The sequence below is a fragment of the Pseudonaja textilis genome, chromosome 2 (genome assembly GCF_049901715.1).
Source record: "Pseudonaja textilis isolate UNSWEBS1 chromosome 2, rPseTex1.2, whole genome shotgun sequence".
Taxonomy (NCBI): Eukaryota; Metazoa; Chordata; class Lepidosauria; order Squamata; family Elapidae; genus Pseudonaja; species Pseudonaja textilis.
In genome coordinates, this window is record NC_141991.1 from 157,059,702 (window position 1) to 157,083,141 (window position 23,440).

General features: G+C 43.0%; 1 protein-coding gene across 4 annotated transcripts in view; it reads right to left on the reverse strand.

Annotated features, from left to right (window-relative positions):
• The window catches only part of POPDC2 (popeye domain cAMP effector 2), a 39,311-nt gene extending 17,049 nt beyond the window's left edge, over positions 1 to 22,262 (reverse strand). For 2 of the 4 annotated variants that reach the window (XM_026713226.2, XM_087926131.1), the window contains exons 1-2: positions 21,464 to 22,262; positions 10,420 to 10,528 (exon numbers count right to left, since the gene is read on the reverse strand). In XM_026713226.2, the coding sequence (XP_026569011.1) occupies positions 10,420 to 10,528; positions 21,464 to 21,954 (600 nt within the window). In that variant the 5' untranslated portion in view covers positions 21,955 to 22,262. The remainder of the gene's footprint in view (positions 1 to 10,419; positions 10,529 to 21,463) is intronic. The other 2 variants (XM_087926130.1, XM_087926132.1) reach the window with 1 other exon arrangement.
• Positions 22,263 to 23,440: the final 1,178 nt, after the last annotated feature.

The following is a 23,440-nucleotide window of genomic DNA, read 5'->3' on the forward strand; positions in this document are numbered from 1 at the left end:
AGTTGTGAAAACCTCCCCAGAGCTGAAGTCACTTGCCTGCCATAGGCACAAAAAACCTTCCTGCTGCTGCCCCAGAGAGATTTCTCAACAGATTACCCAACGAGATTCTCATCATGAACTCCAACCCAGTTTTCCCAGCGTTCAAACCGGATGAGGAAAAGTGGGAGTCATACAAGAATCGTTTTAACCACTACATCGACGCCATAGGGCTGGCTGATGCAGGGGAGCACCGGAAAAAATCATATTTCCTGATCTACTGTGGAGCCATCGTCTTTGATACTGCCACAGCACTCGTGGCTCCACGTGAGTTAAAAAACGTTCCCTGGACAGAACTGTTAGAAATCCTTACTAACCACTATTCTCCTAGACCCTCACAGATTGCCAGGCGGTTCACCTTCCGAATGAGGAAGCAATCAGACAAAGAGACCATCAACCAGTATGTGGCTGCCCTCAGGACGGCAGCACTCCATTGTGGGTTTGGGACCTACCTGGAGGACATGCTCCTCGATCAGCTAGTCTGCGGGGTCAAGGATCTTCACCTCCAAAGGCGCCTACTCGCCAAGAAGGACCTCAACCTCGCTCAAGCCATCGAGGAAGCCCTGGCAGCGGAGCTGGCAGCACACTCAGCCACCGAGATCCAAGGTCCTGTCTCCAAACAAAGTGCAGTTTCCGTCCACTCTGAAGAGGTGGTCATCGAGGAGAACCCCAGTGATGCGACCGACATCCACCGCCTAGCCCACACCAGACACCCGCAGGTAGGAACCAAGCAAGAAAGCGTCGGTCCATCCAAGCACATCACCCTGTGCCTATCCTGTGGTGGATCTCACCTGAGGACCACCTGCAAATTCAAGGGAGCCACCTGCAACAATTGTCACAAAAAGGGGCACATCGCGAGAGTCTGTCAAGCCACTCACAACTCGGCACAAAGGGTCCCTTCCTTTTCACATTCCGGACTCCAAAGGCAAGTATTGAACTGTCGCACCCACCACCACGCTAAGCACGCTTGCCATAACATTAGTAAAATCTCTCTCTCCGTTTTATTAGAAGGTAAACCTTGCCACATGGAGGTTGACACGGGGTCAGCGCTCTCAATTATCTCTTGGAGCACCCTCAAGAAACTACAGCCCAGTCTATCCAGAAACCGGCTCCAGAAGTGCCAGCTTAGCCTGAAGGACTACCAGGGGAAGACCATTCCTGTAATCGGCAGAGGCAAGTTTCTTGTTAATTTTAAAACTTTTAAAGGCCACCTACCTCTAGTGGTAGTCAGCGGCAACCTCCCTACACTTTTGGGACTTGATTGGTTTCCCCACCTCGGCCTGGGGTTAACAGGAGTCCATGCGGTCTCAACCTCTGACACTGACTCCCTATTCGCTGACTACTCAGACGTATTCAGCAATGAGCTGGGGTGTTATAACGGTACCCCTATCTCATTCTCAGTCGACCCCCAAGCAGTCCCAATCCGGTTGAAACCTCGTAGAGTTCCATTCGCTATTCGGCCTAAATTAGATGCGGAACTGGATAAATTATTAAAACAAGGGGTCATTGAGCCAACAGATTTCGCCAAATGGGAGACGCCCATTGTCACACCCCTCAAAAAAGACGGTAGCCTGAGAATTTGCTCGGACTATAAAACCACAATTAATAAGTTTTTACAAGTTAGCGCTTACCCAGTGCCCGTCATTCAGCATTTATTACGCACTTTTGAACCTGGCAGCATTTTTGCCAAATTGGACATGTCTCAAGCGTATCAACAGTTCCCTGTTGACAACCAAACAGCGGAACTCCAGACCATTGTCACACACAGGGGTGCTTTCCGGTGCAAGCGTCTCCAATTTGGCGTAAGTGTTGCCCCAGGCATTTTTCAATCCCTCATGGAGCGGATCTTGCAGGGCCTCCCTGGTGTAGTACCCTACTTCGACGACATCTTAGTCTCGGCCAGGGACAGACCCCAACTCTTCCAGAGAGTTCGAGCAGTGTTAGAGAGGTTCAGACAGCATGGCCTCAAATTAAAAAAGAAAAATGTGCCATTGCCACTAGACAGGTGGACTTTCTGGGTTATAAAATTGACGCCTCAGGCATTCACCCCTGGAGTCCAAGGTTAAGGCAATTCACGAGGCATCCACTCCAACCTCCAAAGCGGAACTGCAGGCCTTCTTGGGGCTATTGAATTTTTACGCATCTTTCCTGCCCCATAAAGCATCTGTGGCGGAACCCCTGCACAGACTTTTGGATAAAAATCGCCTTGGCATTGGGGACACAAGGAAGACTCCGCACGCGCAGTCAAATCACTACTCACGTCGGAGGCGGTCCTTATTCAGTTTGACCCCAACCTTCCATTAGTGCTAGCAGCGGACGCATCCCCCTTCGGAATTGGGGCAGTGTTAAGCCACAGGCTCCCCAATGGCTCCGAGGCTCCCATCGCTTTTTTTTCCAGGACGCTCTCTGCAACAGAGCGCAATTATAGCCAAATCGATAAGGAAGCTTTAGCAGCTGTCGCAGCAGTGAAGAAATTTCATGAATTTCTTTTTGGCCACTTTTTCGAGCTGGTCACGGATCATAAGCCTCTCCTGGGTCTACTAGCAGGTGACAAACAGACCCCTCAAGTCCTGTCTCCTAGAATGACGAGGTGGACTCTCTTCCTAGCGGCATACTCGTATAGACTCATACACCGTCCAGGTAAAACATTGTCCCACGCAGACGCCCTCAGCCGCTGCCCCTGCCTGCTCCAGCTGAGGATCCTGCCCGGTCCATGCTATCTTTGAGGTCACCCAACTGGACCTCCCCATCACTGCCCTTGACATTGCCGCCAAATCCAAGGCAGACAAAACGATTGCCCAGGTACTGGACTGGGTGAGGAGGGGGTGGCCGGGCAGTGATGTTGAAACCAAATTCACGCCTTTTAAGACCCGCCTACAGGAGTTATCCAGTTTGCAGGGCTGTTTGCTGTGTGGCACACGAGTGGTCATCCCGACCTCACTGCGTACCCAAGTTTTGGAGGCGTTGCATGAGGGCCACCCTGGCATCGTCAGGATGAAGGCATTGGCACGCAGCTACGTATGGTGGCCTGGCCTCGACGAAGACATCAGCAGATGGGTAAGCTCCTGCCATCCCTGCCAGGAATCCCGTCCATCCCCTCCAATTACCACCCCCACTAAGTGGGAAAGCGCCAGCGCACCTTGGTCCAGGATTCACATCGACCTAGCGGGCCCGATGCACGGCAAAATGTTCCTGGTGGTCGTGGACTCTTATTCTAAATGGATTGATGTAGCACAACTATCCACAACCACCACGCAAGCGGTTACCAAGGTATTAACTCGCCTGTTTGTAACACACGGGCTTCCAGACTCTATAGTTTCCGACAATGGCCCCCAGTTCGCATCAGCCGAGTTCAGTCCCTTCGCTGCCAATCTGGGCATCCGCCACATCTTCACGGCTCCCTTTCATCCGGCCAGTAACGGATTGGCAGAAAGAGCCGTTAGGACCACTAAAGAAGCTCTAGCCAGGTTCAGCAAGGAAGACTGGCACCACAGACTCTCCCGTTTCTTGCTGAGCCAGCACTCAACCCCGTGCATAGTCACTAATAAGTCCCCGGCTGAACTCCTGATGGGTAGACGCCTGCGGACTGTATTGGACAGGCTTCACCCACATTACTGCCCTGACTCTCCCCTCGCTTCCACATCGGGGGTTAGGCATTTTGTCTTACAGGAAGCCGTGTTCGCGAGGAACTTCGCTGGAGACCCCCTGTGGATCCCGGGCGAGATCGTGGCCATCACCGGACCCAGGTCGTATCGAGTCAGACTGGAGGATGGCCGAATCTGGAGAAGGCACCTGGATCAGCTGCGGAGGCGCCAAGGCACTCACGTCAGCAGTGACTCATGGGTGCAGACCGGTGCGAGGCTACAGCATCAACCCCACATCAGCACCAATTCCGGTGACCTGTTTAATCGTGCAGCCGAGCCGGGAAGCCCGAACGCGAACCGTGACCACCAGATGGCTGACCAGCCCGAACCAGTCAACGGGAGCACATCCCCAGTAACCAGCCCTACGAGTCCCGAACCAGCACTGACCGAGGAACGCGTTCGTGACACCCCACCGGTCCGACCTTCCTCTACAGACTCTGAACTACCAGACAACTCACCAGAGTTGCGCCGTTCTGGGCGCCAGCATAAGCCTCCCGCGTACCTTAAGGACTATGCGTGTTCGCATCTGGGGGGAAGGGGTGTTATGTCCCTGGAACTTAAAGAAGTTCCCACCCAGGTCCGTTCGCGCTGCGGGGGCGGTTGTCCTCTCTCATTGGCTGGTTCTCCCCAGCAGCCAGCTATAAAAGCAGGCTGCAGGGTCCAACCAGCCGCTGATCGCTGCGAGCCAGTTCCAGGCTTGGCAAGCACGTTCAGTCCTTTATTATTTTAATAAAGTATTGTTGCACCCATGCCCTGGTTCAGCCTCTCATTATCCGAACTTAACAGATACCTTTTCTTTAATGCCTTATGATATATAATTTATAATTTTATAAATTTTATAATACTCAAAGCTGCCCTTTGTTCAATACTGAAACAGCATCTAATAAGGAGTTTTCATTTCGATTCCTGCACTAAGCAAAGCTTGGACTTAAATCATTAACTGCTTGAATTCAATAATTCAATATATCTGTTTATTTATGGAAATCATCTATACTGACCAGTTTATAAAAAGTATACTGTGAAAATGGAGGCAACTGAGCACTCAGCTGGTTCAGACAAACATAGCATGGCCTGCCAAGCCACAGTAATCTTTTATGTGCTCCTCATATGCATAATAGTGGTGAGAGGGATGTCTTGATCTCTCTCACATAGCAATTGCAAGAGGCCAAAATAGGCAAATCGAAGTCAAAACTTAGTACTGAGTACTTACAGCAAAGCTGATAGACAGCAGCAGGGTCAAGGTCTTTTCTTGGTTACAAATATGGCTTCTCCTTTCTTGCTATACTTTGTAAAAACATCTCGTCAAATTAGGAGTTCTTTGCAATGTGTTAATCTGCAGCTGGTCAAGAAAGGTGTTATATCTGGGAGGATGGTTCAAGAACGTAGGCAAGACTCAGATAGTAACTAAAGCTCTTTATTTGTGACTTCAGATCTGAGCAACTAACCCCAGCCGCAGCAGCCCCTTATATAGGGCTGGCTGCGGCTAGGCAGCCAATGAAGGCGATTTGAGTTTGCCGCTCTTGGCAGGGCCAATCGCGGCAGCCTGTTTACTGGCCAATCACATCAGTCTATGGCGACCAATCATGATCGGCTTTCAGTGGGCCAATCAGATTTGCAGACTACGAGCCTGCTAGTCCGGAACACCCCTCCCCTCTCGGTTCCATTTAAGGGGTGGAGTAATATAGTCTCGCAGGTAAGCAGGTCTTCGCACCTGTCTGCCTGACTTACGCAGTTCCGCTTTACCCTGTTCAAACCCGGGTTCAGATGGACTGCTTGCTGGATCAAACAGGAACGGTGAACCAGTGTCATGGTCAGGGCTCTCCTCTGGTGCCTCCGGGGTGATGAAGTCCTCAGCCTCGCTGTTACTGTTCTGGCTCCCGGGGCTCGCTGAACCTGCCTGGTTGCTGCTTCCTGGCGAAGCATTCGACTGTCCAGTCTCAGTTGCAGCTGGTGAGTGTTGCCAACCATGGTGCGGTGATCTCAGTGATAGCTCGGAATAGACAGGTGTTGGTTCTAATTCTGAGTTCACTGCTTCCCCCCCCCCCAGTGTCAAAGTTAGGGTCAGGGTTGGAAGATGTGGTTAGTCTGGAGCGCAGTTGGTCAATATGGCGTTTCCATGGTCTGCCATCTGTGGTGAGTAGACGGTAGGAGCGGGGGCCCGTAACTTGAGTTACCTGGGCAGGAATCCAAAGGGGATCCCCAGAAAAGTTTTTTGCAAAAACAAGGTCTCCTACCTTGAAAACATGGTGCTTGCTGCTGGAACCCAGGGGCTTTTCTGGGGTGTAGGCAGGGTGCAAACGATCTAGAGGCGATCTGAGTTTCCTGGCCATCAGGAGTTCAGCTGGGCACTTGTTGGTTGTGCTGTTTGGTGTGATGTGTTGTAGGAGCAGCATTCTAGTGACTTTGTCGTGGATGTTGCCTTGATCCATTTTCTGTAGGGTTTTTTTCGTAAACTGAACCATTCGTTCAGCCCGGCCATTCGCTGCAGGATGAGCCGGCAATGTGAGTGCATGTCGGATGCCCCGTTCCGCTAAATACTGTTCAAAGGCTAAGGCAGTAAATTGGGGCCCATTGTCAGAGACCAGGACATCTGGTAACCCGTGTGTGGCGAAGAGTCTGTTCAGTTTTTTAATGACCGCCTCAGTAGTGGTTGCTTTCATTTTATTGACCTCAAGCCAGTTTGAGTAGGCATCAACAGTTATTAAGAAGGTGTGGCCTCTCATAGGTCCCGCAAAGTCAATATGAATGCGAGACCAAGGACCCCTGGGTGTTTCCCATTCTGTTGGTGGTGCTTTAGGTGGAGCTGAGTGGTTTTCCTGGCATTTGTTACAAGAGGCGACCCAGGTTTCGATTTGTTTATCTATACCTGGTCACCAGGCATAACTTCTTGCCAGCGCTTTCATATGTACGATGCCCGGGTGTCCATCGTGTAGCATTTGCAAGACCCTTTTTTGTAACTTAGTTGGTACAACAACTCGGTCTCCCCACAAAACGCACCCTTTTTGTGAAAAAAGTTCTGTTTGTCTGTTTTTAAATGGCTTAAACATTTCCTTAGTGTCATAATCTGGCCATCCCCTCTCCACCCAGCCAAGAACTCGTGCCAAACAAGAGTCTCTTTTGGTTTCAAAAGCGATGTCTTGAGCCGTTAGTGGAGGTGATGGCATTGTCTCTATTTGCAGTATGGGGAGTGTGGGAGCTGGGTCTTCCTGTGGCTCGGGTAGCGGTGAGCGGCTCAAGGCATCTGCGTGAGGAATAGATTTCCCTGGGCGGTACTTTAATTGATAGTCGTAGGCAGCGAGAAATTCCGACCATCGCGTCATTCTGGGGGAGAGAATGTGTGGAGTAGGTTTGTCGCCCGCCAGGATCCCAAGTAGTGGCTTATGATCCGTTATAATAGAAAATGGTCTCTCATAAACATATTCATGAAATCGTTTTATTGCAGAGACAATAGCAAGGGCTTCCTTATCTAATTGGCTATAGTTTCTTTCTGTTTTTGATAGAGTTCGTGAAAAAAATGCAATTGGTGCTTCTGAGCCGTTTGGTAGGACGTGGCTCAGGATGGCCCCTATCCCAAATGGTGAGGCGTCACACGTGACAGTCAAAGGTAGTGTCTCGTTATACTGAATTAGTATTGCCTTTGAGGTAAGGAGGTCTTTTACTTGCTGGAAGGCGTGTTCCTCCCGACGTCCCCAATTCCAGGATGCCCTTTTATCGAGTAGTCTATGAAGGGGCTCAGCAACAGTCGCCTTCTGGGGCAGGAAGATGTTATAAAAGTTAATAAGTCCCAGGAAGGCTTGGAGGTTGGTTTTGTTTTTAGGTCTTGGGGCGTTTTTGATAGCTGCCAATTTTTTTTTCTGTGGGGTGGATTCCTTGCTTGTCAAGGAGGTAGCCAAGAAACTCCACCCTTTCTGTGCAAAGCTGGCATTTTTCCTTCTTAACCTTGAGGCCAGCGTTTTTGAACCGCTGTAGGACTGTTCTGAGATGTTTTTCTAATTGGTTTTTTGTGGGTGCTGCTATTAATATGTCATCAAAATAGGGCACGACCCCTTTTATACCTTGTAATAGTCTCTCCATCAGGCTTTGAAAGATGCCTGGGGCTACGCTTACACCAAACTGGAGCCTGTTGCATTTGAATGCACCACGATGTGTGACTATAGTTTGGGCTTCTGCAGTCTCGGGATCAACTGGTAGCTGTTGATACGCTTGGGCCAGATCTAATTTTGCGAATATTTTGCCACCCCCAAGTGAATGCAGGAGATGTTGAACAACTGGCACTGGGTAGGCGCTCTGCTGTAGCGCATGATTGAGGGTGGCCTTGTAGATTCTTATGGACCCGTCAGGTTTTATGGGGGTGACGATTGGTGTCTCCCATCGGGCGTGGTCAATAGGTTCTAACACGCCTTGCGCAATTAATTTGTCCAGTTGCTCGTCAATTTTGGATTTAAGAGCAAAGGGAACTCGGCGTGGCTTTAGACGAATGGGTGCTATGTCGAGGCGAAGATTAAATGAAATGGGGGACCCTTTGTACTTGCCTAGGCTTTCGTTGAACACTTCTCGGAAATCGTGGATGAGAGCCGCCTCCCAGTCATTGTCTTCAGTATGATGGATGCCAGCCACTCCAATTCCTAGTGGCACGAACCACTGGAGACCCAATAGACTTGGCCGGTCTCGGTCTACGACGGTGAGTGGTAGAATTGCCTTATGTCCCTTGAACGAGACCTGCACATGGTGGGTACCTGCGACTGGAATCCGGTTGCCTTGATAGTCTTTCAGTATGAGTCTCTGACTGCTGAGGTCTTGGCTTTAATTAATTATCAGTTGCTTGAGTGTTTTCCAGGATACCATGGATAGTGATGACCCAGAGTCGACTTCCATGTTGCACGATTTGTTTTCAATCGTGACCTCTACTCGGATCTTTTTAGCGTCAAGTGATGAAGCGTGGCCGATGGTGATGGTTTGATGAGCCTCCTCTCATCTGGGGGCGTCGTTAAACCTTCGGGGTCTGCTGTACCGGTTCCATTGGTTGCTAGGGCGGTCCCTCTGCGTGGTGGCGTTGCCATCGTTTCTCTTTGGGCTGCTCCCTCTCCGTCTGGGGCTGGAATTTCTCTTGTTTCTGCATACCTTCGCGATGTGTCCCCGTTTCTCGCAAAAACGGCATATGGCATCTAAGAATCTGCATTCGGATCGGGGATGGTTTCCCCCACATCCGGCACCATGGTAGTTGGCTTTGCGACCCCACTGGTCCCGTTGCTCACGTTCTGACCGGAGCCTGTGGACTTCTTCTTCCTCGCTGTCTGAGGATGACTCGACGTCTTCGTGATGGGTGGTTGATGTGTACTTGTCTGAAAGTTTCCCAACATCGTTGGTGGGTTGGCGGTTGGTCCCGCTGGTTCGACGCATTCGTGCTGCCGATTTACAAGTGGCTTCGGCTGCTGTGGCCTCTGCTATGGCATCTGCAAGCGAGATGTCTCCCTTGGCCATGATCTTGCTCTGGACGGTTGGGTCTCTGAGGCCAAGGACGATGCGATCTCTCATGGCTTCTTCGAGGTTGGCGAAGCCACACAAACCACCCAGGTTCCTCAGGTCTGCCACAAAATCCCCAACGCTCTCACCCTCATGTTGGTCCCTCTGGTAGAACTCATGCCTGCGAATGAGAGTTGGCACGGCTGGGACGTAATGGTTGCGCAGGATGGGAGCAAGGGTGTCCCAATCCATGGTTTTAACTTCAGCTGGCTTGGCTAAGGCTTTAGCCATCTTAAAAACGGCTGGTCCACAATGGGTTAGAAAAACAGCTCGTTTCTTGCTGGGCATGGAATCTTTGAGGTTGTTGGACTGCAGGAACATTTGAAATCTGTCCATGTATGAGTCCCAATCTTCGCTAGCTGGATCGAATGGTGCGGGTGGTATAGCGCTGCTGGCCATGTCGCCGTCGTTGCACTCTGTCAACCATGTGCTCCTTCAGCTTGCTCAATTCAATAGCTTCTGTTGCCTCCGCATCCCATCCTCGTCGCCAGTGTTATATCTGGGAGGACGGTTCAAGAACGGAGGCAAGACTCAGATAGTAACTAAAGCTCTTTATTTGTGACTTCAGATCTGAGCAACTAACCCCAGCCGCAGCAGCCCCTTATATAGGGCTGGCTGCGGCTAGGCAGCCAATGAAGGCGATTTGAGTTTGCCACTCTTGGCGGGGCCAATCGCGGCAGCCCGTTTACTGGCCAATCGCATCAGTCTATGGCGACCAATCACGATCAGCTTTCAGTGGGCCAATCAGATTTGCAGGCTACGAGCCTGCTAGTCCGGAACAAAAGGTATTGGTTCAATTATGATTAGCACAGCTGCTTTTGTGTTTATATTGCTGCAATGTTCCTTCTTTTAATCATTCCAAATCAGAAATTCAAAAAGAATTTGTGGAAAAGATCCCAGGACACCTCAGTTTGGAATCTTAGTCCTGGACCTCACCAATTGCTACCGTAATCTCTTCAGTTAGGGTTTGTTTGAAGTTTGCCTAGTTTCTTCTTTGCAAGTAGAGTTTTTTGCAAGAGGTTTTGGAAAGTGTCTCCTCTTTCAAGAGCAGCTTAGTATGTACTACAGCAGGAAGAGTGGCAGCAAACGTCCCAGACATAGTAAACAAGTTGAACTACACAAACACTTTCCTGGATGCTCACACTCTTCGCCACTCAACAGAAAATGAAAGATGGAGGAAATTATAAAGAAATCAGAACATTATGAAGAACATTACCTGAAATGTTCCCTCTTCAGAAGGCCGTAATGATTCCCACTCTGGGGAGTCCAAGAATTGATAAGGGAAAACATAATGTAAAAACTGTCCATCTTGACTTACTTTAACCCTGCAGAAAGAGAGAAAGGAGGGCAGGGAAATTATAAAATCAAAAAGTCTGTTGTGCATTTGCTGAACAATTAAAAGACATATGATAAGGTTCATGCAGGTGGTCATTTATATACAAACAACATTTTCATATAGGATAGAGTTGTTTTAGACATCAATATCTGTGGCAGTTTAAAAATAATACTGTTTAACAATAACAGATTTTTCTGCACACAACATAAATAACGTGAAGACAAAGCAAGCAGATGCAAAGAACAGTTACAGTCAGGAAGAAGGAAGTAATAGTGAGACTTCAAGCTCTGTGTGCCAATTGTTATTCATTAAGAATGACTAGCTATCACTGGAGGCTCTATCACTGGAGAAGAAACTGGACAGCCATTTGTCTAATGGTAGAGGCCAGGGTCTTCTGCTTGATCAGGGGGTGGGCCTACAAGATCTCCAAGGTCCCTTCCAACCTTGTTATGCCTTTTTCTATCAGGACCGGAGAAAACACTAGTGCAATTCATGAAAAGTTAATTTGCTTAATTCCTTAAGGAAATACAGGTAGAGCCTTTTCAGAGTTCCATTCCCTCCTTGGGGGCAGCCATTTTCTGTATTGGACAGCCATTTCATTCAGCCTTATATTGGACAGCCATTTCATTCAGCCTTATATGCATCTACCCATTTTGTCTGTGATGGGAAAAAAAGCAAAGGTTGTCTATGACAACCTATAATCTTGTCCCGCCAATCAAGACACTTTTCCTATCTGAGAAGAGATCTTAGAAAAGATGTGGCAAGGCCCTGATCATTGCTTAGAGAGCATTCCCACCTTCCAGGCTGGATCATCCCCTGGAGCTTTCTTTCTACATTGTTGCTGATGCTTGTATATGAACTATATAATGCTACCAAGGTGCTATTCTTTCTCAAAACAGAGGATAAATTTACCCTAGGGCAGGGGTGTCATCGCGGCCCGTATCATGATGTATTTTGCCTTTGCACAACTGTGGTGGGCGTGGCCTGCACAGGCCATATCTGGCCCACAGCTGCCAGTTTGACAGGCCTACCCTAGGGTTTTAATAAGCATTGTATTATTGAATGCTTCCAGGAAAAAACACATCAATTTTCAAGGATATATTTGGCTTTTGCATTGTTCTAGGAATTTTCAGAGGAATTTTAAATATTTTGCATTTTGAACAGTATGATTAAAGATACATACCTGGTAAAAGTTTTCTGCATTTCATCACAATGACAAACCAATTCCAGAACACCATCCAGTTATTGCTAAATTAAAACATTACTGTCAAGAGTAAAGGTTAATCTTGTGACTTCATTTGGCTTTGCTATTGCTCGAGACTGCCCCTGTTTCACCTGGCTGTACTGCTAATTTGCACACACCCCTAAAAAGGGACTGAGATATGGCAGATAAAGAATAATGCTAGAGGCCAAGTTTTAACTTTTAGATATCTTACGTACAGTGTTTCAACACTCCAAAGTTTGGTGAACAAATTAAATCAATCTCCAATAATGCTAATAATCATATTATTAAAGCTATACTCAAATTTCTTTTATTCTAAAGGAAGCAAGAATATGCTCACTGCCATAAAGATCAATAGCAAATTTTTTCATCCAGATGGGGAAGTTTTATATCAAAATATACTATGTTTCCCAAAAAATAAGAACCGGTCTTATTTTCTTTTAGGCCCTAAAATAAGCATCAGTCTTATTTTCGTGGGTTAAATTACCCACTTACCTTAGGACCACTGCAGGCCTCCCATGCCCCAACCTGTCACACTGCTGCCCGACTTCTGCAGTCGCTCACAGCCGCTTGCTTCCAGATACCATGTGGCTCATCGCACCGGTGCCGCCATTCATGGCAGGAGTCTGCATGGCATATTGCACCATTGTGTGCACAAGCAGTGGCATCGGTGCAATGTGCTATGTGGCATCCTGCCATGAGCAGCAGCACTGGTGCAATGTGCCATGCAGCCTCCTGCTGCAAGCTCCGCCACCAGCAAACCTCTTTGCCCTCAGGCAAACCTCTTTGCTTTTGGAAATAAATACTTCTTCTTTCCTCACAGCTATCTGGATTTCATTTTTATTTACTCTTGTGAAACCCCGGCTTGAGTTGAAACCCCAAATTATTCTTTTTGACACCTTTAACAACCTATAATCCACAGAAACAGCAACTGTCCAGATTCTTAAAAGTGATATTTGGAGGACCGACCTGCATTTCAAATGTAGCATTTAACTCAGAAACTGGGTTAATTCCCTTGGATTTCAGGGCCCGTTTACCCCAGCTGTATTTCTGGCATAACATTTATTTTTCTACTAATTCCCTGGCTACCATGATCCTTCTTGATAACTGTCTCTTCTGGGAAAGTCAGGATCCAGCTTGACTTATATCAATCTGATTTCTCACATTCTGCCCTTTTGACCTTGGGGATTCCCAGTGCAGCAGTAGGAGCTTGATAGATCTTTTCATTTAGAGCAGGGTATATTAGATCCCGACACTGTCAGCCCATTTCAGTGTGTTGCCCTTTGCAATACTGGACACAACTCTTTCTGTAGAACACACTTGACCCTAGAGGGAGCTGCAGACCTGTTGGCAGTAGTTCAAACTCCATCCTCAGATCTCTACCTGCCAACATAAGTTTGCCCTGAAGGGAATCTCATCTGCTATTTACTCTCAGATCAGAACCCAAACACCCCCAGGAGAGTTGCCAGTTCTCTATGTAGTATATGGTTTTCCTTGCTTGTATACAATTTGGATAGCATGCCAGTTTAATAAATTACTGAATAATTATCCTTCTTCCAATATACATTTTAACTCATACATATTTATTCTGAAAAAACACGTATTTATACATTTACTTCATAGCCAAAGAGATAGAATTTCAATATTCTACATTTAAAGTATTTTTATTAATTTGTTTCTCTTACTTAGGATTTATTTTTAGCATCTTGTCACTTGTACTCGCTGTGTTGTAGTAAATTGTATTATGCATGCAAACTGATGTTTTAGAAATGCTTTAAATTGTAGGGATTGTTATTGCTTTCTTTAAGCAAGGTTCTGTTGAATTTACTGGTTAATAACTGTAATAAGGATTGTTCATATAGTAAAATTAGATGGCAACCCAGGGCTCATAAAACAAACTTGGGGACCATATGAGTTGTGTAGGCCAAATATAGAGAGATTAGTGAAGCAGATCTTATTACAAAAAGAAGATGGAGTGTTGATTTCCCTTTCATCATTTGTGCTCTTATTATTTTCATTTTCAACTGCATTTCTTGTTGTATTCAAGTATTGCTCATCAGAAAGCAACAAAATACAAACTTTGGAACAAAGCCACAGATGCCTTCCAGACATGCATGCTGCATCCACAAGACAAGTCATCCGGCCACCTAGCCATGCCTCCACACTGCCACAGTCAAAGGGCAGACATGGCAGCCAGAGCTCTCACAAGCTAACCAAACGTGCTTCTGAAACTATTGGCACAGGACAAGAAAGACATTGTGGGAAGAATAGCAGGAAATAGAAGAAACATCCAACCAATTTTACTCATGGTGATTTACTTAATGCCACTTCATTATACCTAACTGTATTTCTTAGGTCTTATTTAAAAAGCTATATTTTGTCATATCTGCTATTTCTTCCTAAAAAAAAACAACCCTTATATTTTCCTCACTTAAAAATACTGCATCCTGGCTATTCTCAATCGTTTAGAGGTTGTATTTATTAATGTTCTAAAATCTAGGTGGATTCCTGAATAATGATTAAGACACTGATTAGATTTAGAATCCTAGAACTGAAAGAGACTTTGGTATGAGACCTTACATCATCTTGACAAATGATTGTTCAATATTTTCATGAAAACCTCTATCTGTTCCATTGTTTAATTGTTCTCCTTGTCAGAAAGTTCCTCCTTAGTTCCAGGTTGGAGCTATCTAATGAGCTTCCACTCATTGCATAATGTTCTACTCTCAGGAGCTTTGAAGAATAAATCAACCCACCCACTTTCTATGGCAGCCCCTCGTGTACTGGAAGACAGCTATCATGTCACTCCCTAATGTTTGTCTTCATTGGGGTAGATATACCTAGTTCCCTTTAACCATTCATCATATCGTTTAGCCTTCACTCCTTATGATCTTTGTTGCTCTGCTCTGCACTATTTCTAAGATTTCAGCACCTTTTTTGTATCATGGTGACTGGAACTGTAGTTCAAGTGTGGCCTCACTAGTGCAGTATAGAGTGGTACTATAACTTCTTGTGATCTTGATAGCAATGGCAATATCACTTAGACTTATATACTGCTTCACAGTGCTTTACAGCCCTCCATAAGCAGTTTACAGAGTCAGCATATTGCCCCCAACTGGCTCCTCATTTTACCAATCACAGAAGGATGGAAGGGCGAGTCAACCCTGAGCTGGTGAGAATCAAACTGCTAAACTGCTGGCAGAAGGCAATCAGTAGAAGTAGCCTGCATACCATATTCTCACCAGTGGTGGGATTTAATTTTTTTTTACTACTGGTTCTGTGGGTGTGGCTTGGTGGGCGTGGTGTGGCTTGGTGGGCATGGCTTGGTAGTCATGGCAGGGGAAAGGATACTGCAAAATCTCCATTCCCACCCCACTCATGGGGGAAGGTTACTGCAAAATCCCATTCCCTTCCCACCCCATTAACCTGCTTTCCAGCTCCATTCTTCTGTGCAGGGCAACAAAAGAAGACCCAACCGATCAGCTGGGACTCGGGAGGCAGAGAATAGATGGGGGTGGGGCCAGTCAGACGCAGTATTGCTGGTTCTCTGAACTACTCAAAATTTTCACAACCAGTTCTCCAGAACTGGTCAGAACCTACTGAATACCACCTCTGATTCTAATCACTATACCACCACGGTTCCTCTGTTTGATGCATTGGCTTTTTTGACAGCTGCAGCAAACTGCTGGCTCATATATAAGTGGTGGTCCACTAGGATAATAAAGGCACAACATATTTTGTGAGACTTGTACTGAGAATGTCTGACAGTTTAAGAGAAGCCTCCTGATTTGGAATAACAAATAATTCTGCTCTTTTTTTCTATGCTTCCCTGTTCAAAGGAAGCAAAGGTCCATTATTGGAACCAGTATATAAACTGTAACCTTTAAAATTAACTAAGTTCAGCTAATAATGCAGATGCCGGATATGATCTTTTTCTTCTATTTGATAATCTATAAAAGTTTCAAATTTTGTTGGCACATTAGCTGGTTTTGTGCACGTTATTGAACTTTTATGAAGTTATTTCAACCTGATCTTCACCTTGCAAATCTGCACCTGCTGTATGTGAAAATTGTAAATTCCATTTTAAAGATAATACTGCTACAGCATATAAAAACTACATCAATGTGGCTCTATTATACATCAGTGTGGCTCTATCAATGTGGCTCTATTATTATATTATATTAATAATACAGTGCAACCGGACACCTGGCTCATATTATCATATGTGGTGGACATGTGTAGAAGACAAAAAATATTGGACAAAAATACATATGTGACTGGAAAAAATGATACAACCTGAAACCTTGATTTAAAACCTGAAATATTCTTGTTGGTGATCTTACCTGAAACGTATAGTAAAGAGAATATATATTTAATTATACATGTACTAACTGCAGCTAGAATTGTATTTGCTCAAAGTTGGAAAAGTAAAGAGATTCCTAATGATGAAAATGTGATTAGGAAAACATTAGAATGTGCAGAAATGAATAGATTAACACTTGCAATTAAAGAGAAGGAGCAATCTGAATATTATAAGACATGGGAACTATTTTATCAATGGTTAGAGAAAAAACATGAAAGCTAGAAATATCTAATAGATTAGTGAAATAAAGAAAATATCTTAATACATGGTAAATATGGTAAGAAGAGAATTAAACATGGTAAGAAGAGGATTGTTATAATAGTAGATATATTATGTATACTAATAATAAGTGAAGATCTAAACATGTTATTGTTATAGTATAAGAGATATTATGTATATTAATAATAAGATAACAATGGAGAACTAATATCAATATAATGAATATGGTAGTAATTTTGATTATTGTTGCACAAGATATTTGTACCCAGACACACCTTTAAATGGAAGATGAATTGTTTGTACTTATAAAAAAAAAATTAAAAAAACTTTTATTAAAAAAAAAGAACTGTCATGTAAACTTGGAATGCCTTTCTTCTCCACAGAGTGCTTGTTCTGAAGAATCATTCCATTACTATTTTTGTAAGGGAGACCTGTTTGTTTTTACTAAGCTGCCATCACCTCCTCCATCACTCTTGATAAATCTGTCAAGGGCTACAATAATGTCTTGAAGAGGGAGGAAGGGAATGTCACAGCATCTGTTCCGGTATTACTTCAATATCTCCCTAGATAAATTCCACTTATAGTATCATTGCTTTAACCCCGTTAACAATATTTAAGATAAAAATTCATTATGGTATTCTATAAAGCTTTTCTTATTTAAATTCAAAGTCTCAATCTGTTACATATTGGGTCATTTTGTCTCTAATCTGTTTTCCATAAATTTTGACTTCCATTCTTTGCATATATTTAACACTCAACAGGCTTTTTGTTGTTTCTTTAATGTTTTGCTTTTCAACAATAAATTTCTTCTAAAGGTTTAATAGATTGATCCCATATCTGAGGATCTGTGTTTGGGTTTGAAAGGCAGCCCATTTCATGATAAGTACATATTTTCAGGCTCCTTGTGAGTTGTGTTCAGATCCTCTTGTGATTTATTATTATTATTATTATTATTATTATTATTATTATTATTATTATTATTATTATTATTATTATTTTGTTGCACAGTTAGCCAGATGTTCAGACTGGGTTTGGCATTTTTGTGGCTGGTGTATTGATATCAGTGGTAGGATTTTAAAAAAATTTCTACCGGTTCTGTGGGCGTGGCTTGGTGGGCGTGGTGTGGCTTGGTGGGCATGGCTTGGTGGGCATGGCAGGGGGAGAATACTGCAAAATCCCATTCCCTCTCCACCCCACTAACCTGCTTTTCAGCTCCGTTCTCCTGTGCAGACAGAGGCCAGCCAGAGGTGGTGTTTGACGGTTCTCCAAACTACTCAAAATTTCTACTATTGGTTCTCCAGAACTAGTCAGAACCTGCTGATTACCACCTCTGATTGATATGCTAATACACTGATAAAACCTTAAAACTCAGTCAATAAATAGTAAAAAATTTGAGGCAGTACTGTATGAGGGAAAGTTTTAAATAGGTCAAAGTTCACTGCAGAAGAACTTCAGAATTTCATTTTAATTTATACATATTCAAACAAGCAGACAAAACCAAAATTAGGCATTAGTTAAAAAGTATTAATATAGCATCTGTACAATCAAAAGAGGAAAGGAATAGGCCAAATAAGCAGAGTAATAAAAGAATGCTAATACAAGAAACCATTAAAATATTAACTAAATCACTAGACCAAATGAATGTACATATTATTATTTTTTGTATTTAGTACTTGAACTGCCACTGACAGTTCTATGGAAATGTGGCCTGAATTGGATGTAATTCAAATACTTTCAAGGACAAAACAAAGCTACCTCCTTTCCTGATAGCTTTTTTACTTTTGATTTAGAGCCATTATTAATAAAGGCAGGAAATAAGGAATTAAAATGTCAGAAAATGATCCTCTTCTAAATGCCTACATGACTGATACTGCCCTTTGTTTATCAAGCCCTTCCGCCACGACAAGCTGAATAGGAAACTCTTTAGTCTGCTGGTATTTGGAGCCACTGTACGTGCCCACAGCCAGAACTCCTCTGGAGTACCAGCCCTGCCTCCTCTGGAGCAGCAGGGGCAACAAGTGCCAGCCTGTGTCAAGACATCAGCTCTGCTGGCCTCATTCCAGAGGTTCAGAAAGTGACCTGATGTTTTGAGTCTGATGTATTTTTCTCTTGTCTTGAGGGTAGTGGGAAACTCCTTCTGGCTATGTGGATGAGCCTGAAGTCTTCATCCCAGGCTAATAATATCCGAGGTTTGAAGGTGTTATGGATGTCATTTCAGAGTCCTTGTCTCAGAAATCTTAGTGTAGTGTTAGGGGACTGGAGAAAGGCCAGCATTCCTGTCTTCAAAAATGGAAAGAAAAAGACTGGGGTAATTATAGATGGGTCAATTTGATGTTTATACTGGACAGAACTTGAAAAATTATTAAGCATTTTGTTCCCAGCATATACAAAACAACACATTGCTTAATAGGAACCAGCATGGAGATTTCAAGAACAAGGTATTTGACTGTGGGAATACAACAGAAGAGTAGACCATGATACTAGCAAAGTATTCAATATTTTATGTTAATAAGGAAACCAAAAATGGATGTAACTAAGCTACTCTGAGATATCTGAATAATCAAAACCAAGGACTGAATATCAATAGCCTTGTATTAACCTGAAGGGAAGTGTTGCATTCTAGGTCCTACACTATTCAAAATATGTATAAATGAGTTTGATGGGTGTTAGAAAAGGAGATAAATACTTTTATCTGTCTTGGATATTTGAAGGTTGCTCTTTTGCACCTTTGGTTATGTCCACATGGTGATGTTTCAATAAAAGCTCTCTAAACCATATGTTACTAATAATTTGCTAGTTTGGGCAAACAGTTAAGGAAATAGGTTAGAAATGGGAAGTGGAGAGTTCTAGTCCTAACTCACTCTCAGCCCAATTTACCCCAAAAGGTTGTTATTGTGGGGTATATAGGAGGGAAACATGTTGAATATGTCCACTGCCTTGAGTTATTTGTAAATAAAATAAAATAAACATTCCCTATATAAGAACACTAGACAGACCCTTATATATCGTGTCCTGAAGAAATTTCCAGGTAGAGAATGTGAAATAAATATTTAATGATATTTAATGCTACTTTTTTTGGACTTGAAAATAACCTGTGAGATCACCCAATTTTCTGCTACTGTTTGTACATTACCGTGTAAATCATTACTTAGATTTGGAACGTCTTATAATAGCATTTTATTTAGATTTATTTTAGCATCTTTGTTCTCAATTTTTTTAGATTCCATTGCATTTATTGTTTTTCTGTTATGCATAGAACCTTTATAGATTTTGGTTTGTATTTGGCCTTAGGATTGTAATAAATTTGATTTGATTTGAAAAGGAGATGATGAAATCCATGGACCAAACAAACACTGTGTTGTCAACCTTCATTTTTCAAAAAGATCTTTACCAAGTGAAGCACCAAGGCAGAAACTGACAGGAAGAATTTCAACAGAGAGAAATGCAGATTCCTACATTTTGGCAGGAAAAATGAAAAGTTTAGTTTTAGGAGGAGGAATAGAAGATCATATTAAGTATGATTTCTAGTCTGTTTTTTTACAGTTGTGTTTTTGGTAGATTGGGCTATAGTTTCTTTTTGCGTGAAGACTGAGAATGAGTTAAGCAGCTCTGCTTTCTCTCTGCTGCCTGTTACTTCTTTGCCAACTTCTCTCTTTAGTGGACAGCTTTCTGAATTTTTTCTTTGTTATTTATAGGTTGAAAGAAACTTTTTAAAAAATTATCTTTGACTTTTGATGCAAGTCTTTGTTTATGCTGAGCTTTTGCTTTCCTGACTTCATCTTTGCAGATTCTGGCTATCTGCTGATGATATTCTGCCTTAGTTATGTGTTCCTCTTTCCATTTTTTGAACTTGTCTTTTTTGTCTTTTAGTTTATCAGAGAGATCTTTGTGCAGTCATGCTGGTTTCTTCTTGGATTTCTTATTTTTCTTCTTCTGTTGAATTGTACTGGACTGGGCTTTTGTGATCATACTTTTTAGAGTTTCCCAAGCTTCTTGAGTTGTTTTCCCCTTTAGGATTTTCATCCAAGGAATCTTTCCCAAGTCCTCTCTGTGAGTTTGTTAAAATCAGGTTTTTTTAAAATCTAAGACTCTGGTATGATTATGTTCTATTGCTTGTGTTTGCATTATATTGAAATATTGAATTCTAGTATGACATGGTCACTCTCACCCAAAGTTCCTGCAGTTTCAACTCCCTCTGTCACTTTTTCTCTGTTTGTGAGTATTAGATACAGTATGGCTGTCTCTTTAGTTCTCTCCTCTACCTTTTGGACAACTTCAGAAATGTCTCATTAATAATATGATTCTACAAAACCTATTACTTTTAAAGCTTTTTTTAAAACAAATCTGCCATTTGTATATTCGTATATAACATACAGTATATTCAGTTTCAAAGATTATAAATGGGAGTGAACAGTCTCCAGGGCAGGAGGGTCTACTTTGTTTTTTTTAATTAAAAGCCTGGACCCTTCCCTCAATATGGAGAGAGGTAGAAGGAAACAGAATTAAAGAATTGTGAGCTCAGCAATTGTTCAAACTCTTAACTTGAAATAAAGCTCATCATCTTTCTAACTAATAAGCAAATCCTTTTGAATATGCTAATTATTTTTCATTCAGCAATTTAGGGTGAAGATAAAGTTCTTGTTATTGTTAAATAACTGAGAAAGTATTGCAAATCACCCCGGTATCTACCAGTAGATGGAAACCCATGTTCTGCCTCCCTTATCACAATAATTAACCTTCCTAAATTTGAAGAAGTCAGTTTGCAACAGAGAAGCAATGTGGCCTTAGCCCATTAGTTTTCATTTCCCCACTGATCACCCTCCTTTTATATTCATATTTTAAAGTTAAGAGGGCTAAAGGCCTTCACTTCAACTTTGTTTCTGGGCTGCACAAATACATGCTGAAAATGATGGCTCGCATTATACTTCCTCTTATGCACCTCCTTCCCCATTTGATCCAGATAAAAAAGCCAATTGGGGTGAAAAAATGGGTTTTTCCTCCATAACGTGAGAAAGAGGAAAGCATGCAGTTCCTATGCCTTTCTACCTTTTGAAACCACTTAGCAGTGTTCAAAAGCACCACTATCATAAGGGATATTTTCAGGAGAAAAAAAGACCTACCTGCCAGATAGCAAGAAGGACAAACGGTCAATGGATGTCTTGCCCTCCACAGCATAGGTTTGATCTTTGGCCAAAGGCAAGACCTGTTCATCACAGCACTTGATTATTTCTTTATAAGTTTGAAGAGGCACTTGCAAAGGCTGGCAAATTTGTTTATACAGGAGATCAAATTCCTCAGAAAAAGTGTCTTTACGGAGTTGGTAAATTAAATGTGCTAGCTGAAACAAGCAGATCAGAAATAAAAGCACATTCCAAATGACAATGTCTAATCCACAAGCGTTGAGCCAGCCCCATACAGCAGAGCAAAGAAAGCCAATGGACAACAGCACAAAAATATAGATGGCACCAAAGGTTCCACTACCTCCCATATAGCCAAGGAGGAGGAAGAAACTAGCAAGGTGATAGGCTGCTCCTTCCATAATGTATTTCCAGTTCTCACACAAAACCGGATTAAAAATTATCCGATCCAAAAGTGTGTTTTCTTCATTCATTTTCCTGTAACTTCTACCCCTAACTCACTTTGAAATTAATTGCATATACAGAAACTAATTCTTACACCTACACCTCTATGGAGATTTTAGAGGAACATTTCTAAAATTATGTATTTACATCCAACAATTCCTGAAGTTCTTTTCCACAAATTGCAATACCCAGCGTTCCTGATGAGATTTGAGACCTTGCTGATGAACTTGTAGAAGCATGAGAAATTCAATCCCGGAAGCTCCTTTTGAGAACTGGAGTGGAAAAATCAGAGTAGCTAAGAGTGTTTGCAGCTTGTTTTCTCCCCTGCCTTGAGATAAATTAAAATAGACACAGTGAAAGAGCAGCAGGGAGGGCTAAAGGGGTGGGGAAGACAAGCAGAGGGCACTAGTGTTTAATTTGGAATGTATAGCACTAAGGCATGGAAAGCAGAGAGAGGCGCTACATAGATAACCATGTTTGGCATTGAAATCCAAGAAGGAAAGGCTAGAACGGGAAGAGAGAGCAGCCAGACATTTGCCACTTAACATAACTCTGAGAACTAGATTACAGAGTATTGTTTCTGAATACTGCACAGAGTTTTCAGTTTGTTCTCAGATACACTTTATCACCAAAGAGTATTTTTACATGGGGGGGGGAGTAGTAGTAGTTCATTATTACAACTAAAAGCAATAAATTAAGAGATTAAAAAGGATATGAATAATAAATATCTTTATATGATATACAATCACACAGAAAGAGTGGTGTGGTGGCCTAATGGTGAAGACACTCACCTCTCACTCAGAAGTTTGAGAGTTCAATCCTAAGTAGTAGCAAATATTTATCTCCTAGGGCACAAAGAAAAAAATATCTTCTGCAATCTCAGTTGTGGCATCAGGAAGGGCATCCAACCAGTAAATGCTCCGCTTCATCCAGTCACTCCAACTCTACCCCAAATTAAGGGATTATAGGATCGTAAAAAGAGAGTTTTATATAATACAGAAGAGGAAGACAACTGGGATACTTAGGAGAATTATCAGCAGAAAATCTGAATAGGCAAGGACAATTCCTTTTCTGAAATTGAAACTGGTTTCTTCCACCCCGAATAATTTTTGATTAAAATAAGAAGATTGTCTTCAATTAATTGAGAATACATTAAATGAAGCAGGTAAGAAGTTTGGCGTCCAATTTTCCATTTGAATTCGTGTACCTTATATTAAGCATTGTCTTCCATTTGGGTAAATATCAGTCATAGAAAGAAAATACAGTCTTTAGTACTTTCTAAGTTTGCTGGCTCCCTTGTTTTGTGGAATACTTTGAATCTATTCCTGGCAACATGGGTCCAGAAATAGAGATGTTTGTGAATGTGCTGCATGTTGCACAGTGCATACCATATTCTTTGTTTCTTTACTCTCCAGTATGCATTCTTTTCTCTAATTTTAGAGGGATTGACTGGTCCAAACAAGCATATTAGTTGAGGCACTCTGGCATAGTACAAAAGGAGCCATTCTCCCTACT